This window comes from Aspergillus ambiguus (genome assembly GCF_047715705.1).
Source record: "Aspergillus ambiguus strain CBS 117.58 unplaced genomic scaffold BDV59scaffold_28, whole genome shotgun sequence".
In the NCBI taxonomy this organism is placed as follows: domain Eukaryota; kingdom Fungi; phylum Ascomycota; class Eurotiomycetes; order Eurotiales; family Aspergillaceae; genus Aspergillus; species Aspergillus ambiguus.
In genome coordinates, this window is record NW_027395541.1 from 105616 (window position 1) to 117970 (window position 12355).

The 12355-nt window shown below is 52.9% G+C and overlaps 6 protein-coding genes across 6 annotated transcripts; 5 read left to right on the plus strand and 1 right to left on the minus strand.

Moving 5' to 3' along the window:
* Nucleotides 1-162: 162 nt before the first annotated feature.
* On the plus strand, nucleotides 163-4607 carry BDV59DRAFT_194637 (uncharacterized protein; the record flags this gene model as incomplete). The annotated part of the gene is made up of 7 exons (XM_073692435.1): nucleotides 163-324; nucleotides 386-878; nucleotides 932-1967; nucleotides 2022-2833; nucleotide 3031; nucleotides 3087-3211; nucleotides 3271-4607. The coding sequence occupies 7 exons, from the start codon at nucleotides 163-165 to the stop codon at nucleotides 4605-4607; spliced, it is 3966 nt and encodes a 1321-aa protein (XP_073545679.1).
* Nucleotides 4608-4741: 134 nt separating this feature from the next.
* Nucleotides 4742-5581, minus strand: BDV59DRAFT_183381 (mitochondrial 37S ribosomal protein uS13m). Its single transcript, XM_073690497.1, has 4 exons — nucleotides 5521-5581; nucleotides 5418-5462; nucleotides 5080-5346; nucleotides 4742-5024 (listed from the first exon to the last, which is right to left on the minus strand). The coding sequence occupies exons 1-4, from the start codon at nucleotides 5521-5523 to the stop codon at nucleotides 4980-4982; spliced, it is 360 nt and encodes a 119-aa protein (XP_073545680.1). The 5' UTR covers nucleotides 5524-5581; the 3' UTR covers nucleotides 4742-4979.
* Nucleotides 5582-5831: 250 nt separating this feature from the next.
* On the plus strand, nucleotides 5832-6801 carry BDV59DRAFT_203918 (putative peptidyl-prolyl cis-trans isomerase; the record flags this gene model as incomplete). Its single annotated transcript, XM_073694350.1, has 5 exons — nucleotides 5832-5942; nucleotides 6041-6118; nucleotides 6181-6197; nucleotides 6259-6555; nucleotides 6615-6801. The coding sequence occupies 5 exons, from the start codon at nucleotides 5832-5834 to the stop codon at nucleotides 6799-6801; spliced, it is 690 nt and encodes a 229-aa protein (XP_073545681.1).
* A 1161-nt stretch (nucleotides 6802-7962) lies between these two features.
* On the plus strand, nucleotides 7963-8483 carry BDV59DRAFT_183386 (uncharacterized protein). Its single transcript, XM_073690498.1, has one exon. The coding sequence runs from the start codon at nucleotides 8028-8030 to the stop codon at nucleotides 8238-8240; it is 213 nt and encodes a 70-aa protein (XP_073545682.1). The 5' UTR covers nucleotides 7963-8027; the 3' UTR covers nucleotides 8241-8483.
* Nucleotides 8484-8750: 267 nt separating this feature from the next.
* Nucleotides 8751-11523, plus strand: BDV59DRAFT_75428 (DEAD/DEAH box helicase). The gene is made up of 3 exons (XM_073697037.1): nucleotides 8751-8849; nucleotides 8899-9113; nucleotides 9174-11523. The coding sequence occupies exons 2-3, from the start codon at nucleotides 8914-8916 to the stop codon at nucleotides 10969-10971; spliced, it is 1998 nt and encodes a 665-aa protein (XP_073545683.1). The 5' UTR covers nucleotides 8751-8849; nucleotides 8899-8913; the 3' UTR covers nucleotides 10972-11523.
* BDV59DRAFT_183390 (uncharacterized protein) lies at nucleotides 10731-12246 on the plus strand. The gene has a single exon (XM_073690499.1). The coding sequence runs from the start codon at nucleotides 11269-11271 to the stop codon at nucleotides 12187-12189; it is 921 nt and encodes a 306-aa protein (XP_073545684.1). The 5' UTR covers nucleotides 10731-11268; the 3' UTR covers nucleotides 12190-12246.
* Nucleotides 12247-12355: the final 109 nt, after the last annotated feature.

Below are 12355 nucleotides of genomic sequence, written 5' to 3' on the forward strand. Positions count from 1 at the left end.
GCCATTCAACAACAATCCCACGCTCATATACACTCCCCACGACTCTCTTCGCGCCGTCTGGAGGATTGCTGTGACGACTCGCAGTGATAAATTGCAGAGGCAGCTTCCTAGTGCTATAGGATCGATTGTCTCGTCCTTGCACTGGATCATCGAACCCTCACCATGACCAACAACGCCTCCGAGCAGGAGATATGCTCCTCGGTGCTGCAGTTCGTGACGGAGGGGGGATACCCAGGGTCCGAGAAAGTCGCCGCAGCCAAATTTCCAGTGTCGGCACTCTCGAAGGAATTGGAGCTGCTGACAAAGGCCAGGGAGCAGGTGGAGGTAAGCAACCTCGTTGGACGGCAATGAATCTTTGCGATTGACTCACGCTCTACTGGACTAGGCCGAAATAAGCTCCTTAAGCCGCGAGAATGACTTCGACGCCGATGGATGGATATCCCAGGCCAAACAGCTTCATGCAGACATCGAACGGTCCAGGGTAACGGCACGAGAGATCGTCGAGCAGCATAAAAACACGCAGCCTCTCCAGCTGAAAGTCGAGGATGCCGCTGCTAAAGTTGGGCTGATTGAAACCGAGATTGCCTTTAACCAAGCTGTTACTACGACTCTGGAGGAAGTGCAAAAGCTATGCCAGCAACTCGACACAGGGAGAGCGATTCTTGCGGAGGGGAGGATTATGGACACCATTGACACCTTGGAGGAAACAGAGAAGGCTATAAGACGAGAGAGCTTGATCACACATACCAACGTGTCGCATGTGTTGTTGGTAAGTGTAGGCAGCTTACGCCGGGAAGTCACCGAGTTCCTCCAGAATCGCTGGACCGAGCAGCTCCAGGTAGATAAGAACGGGAAATTTATGATCATACAAGATTCAGGTACCCAAACTCTAGACGGAAGAATGTTGGCTGCCGTTACTAATATCGTATAGAGCACCCATTGGAGGAGACTATCGCGGCTCTCTCCCGGCTAGATATCCTTGTACCGGCAATTGACCGATTCGAAAAGGATCTGATATTGGCAACTATCGACCCGATTTTATCATCCACCAGTCAAGGACAAGGCCGCGAGGTCCGAGTCGGAGAGTCTTCGATAGACGTCAGTCCTCAGCTATCGCAATCCTCCGTCTCAGATATTTTAGACCGCGTAGCGAGCGTTCTTAAATTCCTGCGGCATAAGCTTCCAACGTCGATAACCGCTTCATTCCCTAACTCGTTTATCCCCGCGCTCTCATCGAAAATTATATCATCCTGGCTATCGTCGGCAATCCCAACTGATCTCACAGGGCTAGCGGATTTTGAGAATACCCTAGACTTGGTGCTGAAGTTCACTAAGGAAGTGGAATCACTCGGATGGCATGGCCAAGAAGAGCTTGTGTCGTGGGTCAATCAAGCTCCACGTCTCTGGCTCACAAAGCGACGTGTCGACTCGTTGGATCAAGTTCGCCGAGTCCTCGCTGCAACTCAGGGCGATACAAAGGTGGTAGAGCGGATCGAGAAAGAACAAATATCGCAGAAAGATGAGGCTTTCGTGGAAACTGCCACAACTGATGACTGGGATGCTGAATGGGATGACGATAACGAAGATGAACCCAAAGAGAAGTCCTCTGATTCTCAACATAAAGACGAAGAAGAAGACGTCAGTGCTTGGGGCCTCGACGACGAGGACGATAACGAGGCCAAGCCAGCTGTACCGGAACCATCCTCGGCCGCAGATAAGTCGACTGAAGATGATGATGCGGAGGCCTGGGGCTGGGGCGATGAGGACGAAGACGTACAGGAGGTTGATACGGGGAAGACTGAAAACACGCAGTCTACTGAACCTGCCAACGGAAAAGCCAGCGGCCATACCGCTGCTTCTCGAGAGGTTACTCTAAGAGAGCAATATACCGTAACGGACATTCCTGATTCTATCCTAACAATTGTACGACAACAGATTGCAGATTCTGAGGCCATATCTCAGCCTTTGTAAGTTCAGATCCCCCAGATGTTCTACTTGGACCTCTACTCACTGTTCTCTAGACACTCTCATTCGCGTGTGGTGTCCTCCGGTGCTGGCTTGCTTGCGCTTCCAACATTGATCCTTGCCATGTTCAAAGCTACAGCGTCCTCGTTCTACGACCTGAAGCTCAGGTCTGGCCAGATGTACTTGTATAATGACAGCTTATACCTTGCTGAACAAGTGCGCGGTCTTGTCCAGGAACATGGGATGGCAAGGCTTCAGCCTGATATAGAGGCTCTTGAGAAGTTTGGCAAATTTGCCTACAGCAAGGAAATGAAAACCCAACGCACGATTGTCACCGACCTCCTGGATGGTGCACAAGGTTTTAGTCACTGTTCTGAACAACCTTTCCTCAGTGAGTGCGAGAATGCTGTGAGCGCCACGGTTGACAGAATCCGCGATATTTACAAGGAATGGCAACCGATCCTGTCTCACTCAGCGTGTCTCCAGTCAATTGGGTCATTGGTATCAACTGTCATTAACAAGATCATCATTGACATTGAGGATCTGGGAGATATCTCGGAGCCACAGTCTCAGCGTCTCGTATCCTTTTGCAATCGCATCTCCCTGCTCGAAGATCTCTTCGTTCCGGAGGCTTCAGGCGACGCGGAAGGTGTACCGATGACTGCGGTCTACGTGCGGAACTGGCTAAAATTCCAGTATCTGATCAACATCCTCGAAAGCTCCCTGGCGGATATCAAGTTCCTCTGGTTAGAAGGAGAACTGCGATTGGAATTCTCGCCTGAAGAGGTTGTCGACCTTATCGAGGCTTTGTTTGCGGAATCCGACTACCGGCGAAAAGCAATCGCAGAGATTCGACGAGTCTCTAGAGGTTAGGAACTGGACGCGATGCATTGTATATAACAGATAAATGATATTTGTTTAATCGAGCAAGAACAATTCTCTTTTCTGAATAACCTTCTGTAGGCCTGCGGGGAATCTCCGCGCTTTGCGCAAGTGGCCGCGTCGCCCGCCGTATTTTTTCCTCACTTTGGCGCATTTTTCATCCGCAACCACCAGATGATGAAGAGTTCGTAATCGCCCATCAGCCACTCCGTTTGCTTCATTTCTCACCTCAAAATGAGTGAGGGTTTTGATTCGTCTGCCACGGCGGCTCAGCCTGTGCAGAGACAGGTCCGTGTGCAGCTCACCAGCAAGCAAGAAGACATTGCGCTACCTGAAGATACCGGCCCAATCTTGATTCCTACAGGTGAGTTATTGCAACAATGTTTTGCCACAAAGTCCGCTAACAGCTCATTCATCTGCTAGGGCTCCGGAGATATGCGCTGTCGACACTGGTGAACAATCTCCTTGGAAACGACAAGCCGGTCCCATTTGAGTTCCTGATCAATGGAGCATTCCTCCGAACCTCCATCGATGAATACCTGACGGCCAACGGCATCTCTGCCGAAACCACGCTCGAAATCGAGTACGTCAGGGCGTTGATTCCTCCTCTCCACATCGCCTCTTTCGAACACGATGACTGGGTGAGCTCGGTCGATGTATTGTCCGCCACCTCCCCCGCCGCCTCTACGGCCTCCGCATCGGTCCCCCAGGGCCAAGAGAGAATCCTCTCTGGAAGCTATGACGGATTCCTCCGTGTGTGGAACATGTCATCCCAGATAGTGGCTACCTCGCCGTCTCCGACAGAAGTCGGACACACCGCATCCGTGAAGGCAGCGAAATTCGTTTCTCCCAACTCCATCGTGTCAGCCGGGCTGGATCGGACAGTGCGCCTGTGGAAGTACTCTGAAAGCGACGATGGATTCTCTGGGACCATCACTCCTCAGCTCGAGCTCTACGGACATAAGCTCGATGTCAACTCGCTGGCCGTGAATGCGCCCTCGAATCGCATTCTCTCTGCCTCCTCTGACCACATGGTGGGTTTCTGGTCGACGAAGAAATCGGACGCTCCAGCCGCCCCGGAAAACCTCCTCCCTTCGGCCGCTTCGCGGAGTTCCAAGAGAAGAAAGCTGAACTCCGCCGTGAGCACCCCCCAGCGCGGTCCTCTCGCGCTGCTGTCCGCCCACACTGCTCCCGTGTCCGCGGCCATCTTCGACTCGAACGACTCCACCGTCGGATACTCCACGTCTTGGGACCATTCGTTGCGCACGTGGGACCTCGTTACAGCCTCACTGGTGGATACCCGGACGACCTCGCACTCGCTTCTTTCCCTTGCCCATCTTCCCGACCACCATCTCCTCGCCGCCGGTACCTCCGCGCGCCATATCACTCTCATCGACCCCCGGGTATCGGCCGCTACCATCGCTGCGATGACGCTGCGCGGTCACACCAACGCTGTGGTATCGCTGGCCCGCGATCCTCATAGCAACTACGGGTTGATCAGCGGCAGCCACGATGGCACTTGTCGCATCTGGGATATCCGAGCTTCGAAGACGGACAAGGACGGTGTGGTTGGCGAGAGCGTGTATTCGATCACTCGGAAGAGCTTGGAGGAGGAAGGCAAATCGGCGTCGAAGCGTGTTGGTGGAGAGGGCGTCAAGGTGTTTGGCGTGTGTTGGGATGCGGCCGTCGGCATTGTCAGCGCCGGTGAGGACAAGCGCATCCAGATTAACCGTGGTGAGGGCGTGTTGTCTTCCACGTAAGCGTATATGGTGACTATTGGCATGGCGTTAGTGTTGTTAGATGAAAAGTTGCGGTTTGTTGGTTTTTGGCCCTTTGTTCTCTTATAGACACAAGTCTCTTCTAGTGTTGAATATTATCCCGATATCTGGTAATCATCAAGGATGGGCGCAGCTATACTGTAAACTTCTGCTTCAATCATAGGTTGCGCTTGGTATGTAAGACCAGGAGGGTGGTTTAGTACGATTGACTCATTTTCCAGTATAATACATCTCATAATCTGAGTCGAAAATCAACGAAAATGAAGAGGAAGAGATAAACGCCATTCCATGCCCCTCACATCAATCAAAATGCGAGGCCCCAGAAATCAAACAAAACCCACCACCGCATCATGTCTATAGCCGTCTCTCCATGCGGTTCATCTTGACCGCCGTTTTGATCTGCATCACACCCATCAGCATTGGAGACACGCAAATTCGAACTAAAAGCACCCACCTGAGTTCTTGTGCGCTGTCCGCGGGCAGGCAATCCGAGAGCATGACGCCGGCCACGGTACGTGCCGCTCTCCTTCAACCGCTTGATATCATCAAGGACTTGCCGACGCAGGTCGTTTTCGATCTTCATGTCCGAGAGAGCGGCCGTGATGTCAAGGACTTGCTTGTTGGCCAGCTCGCCGACCTTGCATGTTGGGTGGATGTGGAAGCGGGCCAAGAGGCGCGAAGATGTGTGGTTTCCGATGCCAAAGAACGATTCGAGCGATTTCTAAGGAAGTCTGTTAGGATGGTCCGGAGGTTCACGGAGCGCAGCGGCCGGGGGACTGGGTGAGGGCTTGCCTTGACGAGATTCCGCTCGGGGAAGTTGACGCCCAGAATGAAGACCTATCGTGCGATTAGCTGATGTCGGTGAATGCGCTGTCTGCAATGGACAGGTGCGTACCATGATGGCGGGTGGGAAGTGCCTGGTCTCGTTGGAATTGAATGCGCGGATTGGGTTCAGTCGCTGCTTGCTGCGACTATTCGATATGGCCGGAAGAAATCAAGCAGTAAGAATGTTTCTCCGGGTGTTTCACGTTATTACGCGGAAAATGTGTGGTGATGGTAAACGTTACTGGTAATTTACCGTGAATAACGCAACCTTACCCCAATGGGAATCTCCGCATAGCGGCTCCGCGGACGACAATAACGCAAGCTGGCCTCCGCCTTCCTCTTCTCTTCCACTCCCTCTGCTCCAACCGCCGCTGAGCAACCATGAACTTCAAGAATATTTTCCTGTCCGTCTTCCTTGTCCTGGCCCTTGGGCTGGCTCTGGTCCACGCCGAGGAAGCGAAGGAGCCCCGTGGCCCGAAGATCACCAGTAAGGTATGGGACCATCTACTGCGTAGCACCTCATCCGTGGCCAATTGCGCGGGACAATCATGTATTATAGTCAATGGGTTCTGATGGGGGTATTTGCGCAGGTATTCTTCGATATCGAGCATGGTGACAAGCCTATGGGCCGCATCGTGCTTGGATTGTATGGCAAGACTGTCCCCAAGGTTTGTAACCTAGTCCTCCAACCCACCTACGTGAATTGACGCTAATCTATGTGTTTGACTAGACCGCTGAGAACTTCCGGTATGATTCCAATTCACGGAATGGACGTATTTGGCGGTTTGTGACTAACATTGAGGTCTAGTGCCCTGGCCACTGGCGAGAAGGGCTTTGGATATGAGGGTTCTACCTTCCACCGTGTTATCAAGAACTTCATGATCCAGGGTGGTGACTTCACCCGCGGTGACGGTCAGGATCCTTCAAACGTCGATGCCTACCCACAACTGACCATCTCAGGCACCGGCGGCAAGTCGATCTACGGTAACAAGTTCGAGGACGAGAACTTCAAGCTCCGGCACACCCGCAAGGGTCTCCTCAGCATGGCCAACGCCGGCAAGGATACCAATGGATCCCAGTTCTTCATCACCACTGTTGTTACCTCGTATGTCTCCTTCTTTTACAGGCGAATGGAGACGAGTGGAAACTAATAACTCCGCACAGCTGGTTGGACGGCCGTCACGTCGTGTTCGGCGAAGTCCTTGAAGGTTACGACATTGTTGAGGCCATTGAGAACGTGCCCAAGGGTCCGGGCGACAAGCCCCAGCAGACGGTGAAGATTGCGAAGAGTGGAGAGCTCCCGCTGGAGTCTGAAGGAGAGGCCAAAGGTACCCAACACGAGGAGCTCTAGATTGACCCCGTTGGTGAATTTTTAAACCCTCAACCCCGGGGTCATGTCTTCTTGCACTTTTTATGCATGCACACACGTACATTCGTTTGCTAGGCTGGTTGGCGAGAGGAATCTAAACCAAACTACGTTACTGATCGTTTGATGGCCTCTGCTCAAGATCCCGTTGTCGTTGATACTCCAGCCGAACAGCCGGCCCCGGCCATCCCGAAAGCAAACGCCGTCCGTCCGTTTGGCTCGTCGCAGGTCGTGATGTTTGTGGTAGTGGTGGCTCTGGTTGGAGTTGCGTACAGTCGTTACCGACGACAATCGTCAGGCAAGGAGGCCCACGAAAAGAGCATGGCTTGAGGAATAGTGAAGGTGGACGACGAATTGTATCACGTATAAGCTAAACGGAGTACTCAACCGATTGTTTTTTAAAAAAACTGCTGGATCTGGTTTTTGTCCAGGACAACACACGCTTCTACCGATGAATGCGTTGCTCCATATGCCATTAGAGTACCGTCGGGCTTGAATGCCAATGATCTTAATCTGTCCATATTTGGCAAGCAGTCACCATGGACCATATGCACCTCTCCTGTTGAACGACGCCAGAGATTAACCCTGTAGATGTCCGGTTTCTGGTAACCATAATACATAAGAGCAATAAGTCTTCCGTCAGGAGATAATGTGATGATTGTCCCCGTCATTTCCCAGGATCCGGAATCATAAGGAGTCTTTTGTGTGGTGTTATCGTGCAAATTCCAAAGCTTAAGGCAGTTTCTAGTGTTGACTGCTATAGACGTCCCATCATCTGCGCAAATTCTTCCTTGTTGGCTCCTCATGCATTTTCGTTGCGACTGAAATCTCCAACAAACACCCTGTTACAACTGCCCCCAGCAAGTGTTGTACCATCCGCTGGTAAGCACACAGTTGTATAGGAACCTGTCTCCGTATCAATGTGCCCTGTGGCAACGTTCCATGCCACGACTCCCTTTTCATGCAACGCAATTCTATTACTTTTCCATCGCCGGACAAAGCTAAATTCGCAGTTTCTGAATCGAGACTAAGTTCGTGTTGTTTCTCGGAACGAACAATGTCTATCTACATCAAGTTGGGCACAGTATCTCCGTATGGAGATTTCACGTGACTGCTGAGTAACAGTGGCGAGTCAGGTGACGGTGGCAAGGGAATTCCTGGTTCTGCCCAGGTACTTTAAGTTACTTCTGGAGATCCCGAAGAAGAGCGTGATGGCCGTAGTCTCCATCCTGGCGGGGGATGATCACGACGATTGCATTCGGCTGCTTCAGATTGGTTGCTGCACTTTTATGATCGTTCACCTTTGTATAGTAAAATATTGGGCATCGCTAGATATTATCCATAAACGAAGTTACAAAGACAGATTTTGGCATCTCAACCTAAGACAACCAAACTCGGGGCCGTCTGGATGTACCACCCACTAGACAGGGCCCAGCCAGCGATCGTTTGGATTATTGAAAAAATGAAAATCTTTCTCCCAAATTTTTTTCGCCTTCGCTTCCAAAACTCTAGTGGGAAAAAAAGCCATCCAGGGTCTTATTATTCAAAAATCCAAGTCCAACAGACTTCCCGGACTAACACCAAATCGGGAACTTTGCCTCTTTCTCCTCCTCCCACAAAACTTCGTCTCTTCCTCTCACTCCACTTTAAATCTTCTTCTCTTCAATCTCTCTCTCTCTCTCCTCTCTCTACTCCCCCCCTAAATCTTTATCTCGGTGTGAATTTTCTCTTCTTCACCCACCTCACACAGTATCCCTTTTCTTTTCCGTTCTTCTCTTTCCGTTTTAATAGAGGGTTAGATCGGGGAGATTTCTTGGTTCTTCTTTTCTGCTTCAACTCTCTCGTTCTCTACACCTCTCTCTCTCTCTATCTTCTCATCTAGTCCCTTCGTATCGCCACTCGACGGGATTCTCTCTTTACTCCTTCCGATCCATTCAACTGTCCTGTACAGATTCAAATAAGCTCGGTTTCGGTGTCAACACTTCTCACCGCGCCTTTCTTCCATCCAAAAACCCCTTCAATTTTCCTGACTCGTACGTCTTTCGTCCATCGGCTTCCTGTCCGTCCATCTGACCCCGATAGCTTCCTACCGCAAAAATGGCCGACAGCTTGAAGATGGGAAACCTTTCCCTCAATGAATCGCAGCATGCGCCTGCTCCCCATACCACCCCCTCTGGTCGCGCGGCCTACATTCCCCCTCATCTCCGCCAGCGCCAAATGGGTGCCAGTGCCAACATGGACGGTGCCGCCCCTCCTCCCGGTCCCGCCGCTCATGCCGGTGGCTCCTGGGGCTCTCGGTATGTCTTCTCTCTCACTTTCCCTCCCCGCTGAACGATCTTCCTAACCCTTGATCACAGTCCCCCCCGTGGTGGCAACTGGGCCAACGCCAACGACTTCAGCCCTCGCGGTCCCAATGGTAACACTAGCTGGACTCCCAACGATGGTCTCCGCCGGCCCTTTAACCCAAATGCTTACGGAAACCCAGGACATGGAGGCGGAGGCAGCTCTTACGCCAGAGGCTCTGGTGACGGCCAGTGGCGTGACGGCAAACACATTCCCGGCCCCCCCAACCCCCGTGTCGAGCGTGAACTTTTCGGCCTGCCCAACGACCCCTCCAAGCAGAGCACTGGCATCAACTTCGCCAACTACGATGACATCCCCGTGGAAGCCTCCGGCCATGACGTCCCCGAGCCCGTCAACGCCTTCACCAACCCTCCCTTGGACGACCACTTGATCTCCAACATCGGGCTCGCCCGCTATCAGACCCCCACCCCCGTCCAGAAGTACTCCATCCCTATTGTGATGAACGGTCGCGATCTCATGGCCTGTGCCCAGACCGGTTCCGGAAAGACTGGTGGTTTCCTCTTCCCCATCCTCTCCCAGGCCTTCCAGAACGGTCCCTCCCCCACCCCTACTCCGGCCGGCGGTCAGTTCAGCTACGGACGTCAACGCAAGGCCTACCCCACCTCGCTCATCCTGGCCCCCACCCGTGAACTGGTTTCTCAGATCTTCGATGAGGCTCGCAAGTTCGCCTACCGCTCGTGGGTCCGCCCCTGCGTCGTCTACGGTGGTGCCGACATCGGTTCTCAGCTCCGTCAGATCGAGCGCGGATGTGATCTGTTGGTCGCCACCCCCGGTCGTCTCGTCGATCTCATCGAGCGTGGCCGCATCTCCCTCGTGAACATCAAGTACCTCATTCTGGATGAGGCCGACCGCATGTTGGACATGGGTTTCGAGCCTCAGATCCGCCGTATCGTCGAGGGTGAGGACATGCCTCATGTCAACGACCGCCAGACTCTCATGTTTTCGGCCACCTTCCCCCGCGATATCCAGATGCTCGCCCGCGACTTCCTGAAGGACTACGTCTTCCTCTCCGTCGGTCGTGTCGGTTCCACCTCGGAGAACATCACCCAGAAGGTCGAGTACGTTGAGGACCACGACAAGCGCTCCGTTCTGTTGGACATCCTCCACACCCACGGCACCAGCGGTCTGACCCTCATCTTCGTCGAGACCAAGCGTATGGCCGACTCGCTGTCGGACTTCCTCCTCAACCAGCGCTTCCCCGCTACCGCCATTCACGGTGACCGTACTCAGCGTGAGCGTGAGCGCGCTCTGGAGATGTTCCGTTCCGGACGTTGCCCCATCCTGGTCGCTACCGCTGTTGCCGCTCGTGGTCTCGATATCCCCAACGTGACCCACGTCATCAACTACGATCTGCCCACCGACATTGACGACTACGTCCACCGTATCGGTCGTACCGGTCGTGCTGGTAACACTGGTATCGCCACTGCGTTCTTCAACCGTGGCAACCGTGGTGTCGTCCGTGACCTGATCGACCTGTTGAAGGAGGCCCACCAGGAGGTTCCCTCCTTCTTGGAGAGCATTGCTCGCGAGGGCAGCGGCTACGGCGGTCGCGGTGGCCGTGGTGGTCGTGGCCGTGGTAGCAACGCCACCCGCGACATGCGTCGCTTCGGCGGCGGCGGCGGCGGCGGCGGCATGGGCAGTGCCCCCTCCTACGGTGGTGGCTACGGTGCCCCTGGTGGTTTCGGCGGCGGCTATGGCGGTGCTCCCTCCTACGGCGGTGGCTACGGCTACGGCGGTGGTGGCAGCTACGGCAACCCCTCCGGCCCTACGGGACCTTCTTCGTGGTGGTAAATCAGAAGTTTGTGGTCTCTTGACGAGGCCGTCAGATCTGATTGGCTCCTTCGATTTTCTTCTCTTCGCGCCTCTCATTTGACGGATACGATCAGAACGAGCCTGAGTGTTTTCTCCGCTATTTTCTCTCAGGACCGGCTTTGTCATGACTGCCACGACTTCATCTAGAGCTTTGTGTTTTCTGTTTCCAAGTTTCCCCGCCGCTGTTCTCTCACGTCTATTTTTCCGCTTGCTGTGTATTCGTTTCTCAAGCATTTCCTTTCCATTTCCTCTTACGGCTGTTTTTCCGATTTAGACATGGTCTCACGATGCGGGCTGATCTCACCATCTTTTTGCTCCTGGTTATACCCTACATGTAATCGAGAGCATCTTGGTCGGCATTGCATGAACATCATAGATTGCGTTGTCTTTCTCCTGCGACCGCTTCCATCAGATACCCTTTTTTGTTCCCAGGCGGTTATGGAGATCCGCTTGAACGACATGTGCCGTGCAGGGGGTGCCGGCTTCTCGTGTCCCAGAAAAGTGCTGTTTATGATTTCATCTGCTTGGTGCTGTGGCAACTGCATCGACCGTGTCTTGCAACATAGAGCTTTTTACAGTTTCGGTTCCCGGCGGGTTGTTTCCCTTCCGTTGCTGTCTGTTTTTGTTTCTGCATGTCTGCTGTTCGTCCGAAAACGCTTTCTTCTCCCGGCAGTGTCATTGTGCTTCATTTCTTGCTCCGGCCCTGATATGGCGACGTCCCCTTCGGCCTGGGCCAGGACGAAGGGGACTGTCAGGGTCCACGATTCCAGCATTTTGAGCCTGCAGGCCTTCTTCGGCGGTTACGTGTTCCTTTTTCCTTCACTTACGCTACATCTGGGATTGGTGGTGCATCAGCGAGATGTGAGTGATAGAGACGGAATTCTTTGCATTGTGTATGGCGTTGGCTTGAGCTGGTGTGTCCACAAAAAAATTCTCTACAGTCGGATCTGTTTTTTGTTGCATTCTCGGATCTGTGGAGGATGGGAAGCGGCTTCTTCTGGCGCTTTTTATTTCCTTAATTTTTTTGTGGTTATGCTGCATCATTTGTCTCAGGTCTGTAGCAAACCTGAACTCGACAGGATATGCCGAAGACGGCCCTCTGAGGGAGATTTCGAATCTCTTGAGAAGAGAGCGATCAATCAAGAAAAGTTTGATTCTATGTCATCTGGTGGACGTGAACGTAGCGAGTATCCGTAGTGATTGGCAGATAGCCATCTATAATACATGGAGAATGCCATGTTAACATTACACATGAAATAATCAAACCATAGAGATGGACATGGGTTTCCAAATGAGTAATAGAGTGAAGTTATACTTCCACCGTATCCAGATCGCGGCGGGCCAATCACAGCGGATCCGCTCT

Excerpts from the sequence above, each read along its gene's own strand:
- BDV59DRAFT_183381 (XM_073690497.1), bottom strand. Across the intron at positions 5,347-5,417 it reads CCGAGCGGAATCTCGTCAAG|AAATCGCTCGAATCGTTCTT; the intron begins GCAAGCCCTCAC and ends AGACTTCCTTAG. Across the intron at positions 5,025-5,079 it reads GACAGCGCACAAGAACTCAG|ATCAAAACGGCGGTCAAGAT; the intron begins GTGGGTGCTTTT and ends GGTGTGATGCAG.
- BDV59DRAFT_183386 (XM_073690498.1), top strand. The coding sequence starts at position 8,028 with ATGGCCGTAGTCTCCATCCTGGCGGGGGATGATCACGACGATTGCATT.
- BDV59DRAFT_75428 (XM_073697037.1), top strand. The coding sequence starts at position 8,914 with ATGGCCGACAGCTTGAAGATGGGAAACCTTTCCCTCAATGAATCGCAG. Across the intron at positions 9,114-9,173 it reads GGTGGCTCCTGGGGCTCTCG|TCCCCCCCGTGGTGGCAACT; the intron begins GTATGTCTTCTC and ends CCTTGATCACAG.
- BDV59DRAFT_183390 (XM_073690499.1), top strand. The coding sequence starts at position 11,269 with ATGGTCTCACGATGCGGGCTGATCTCACCATCTTTTTGCTCCTGGTTA.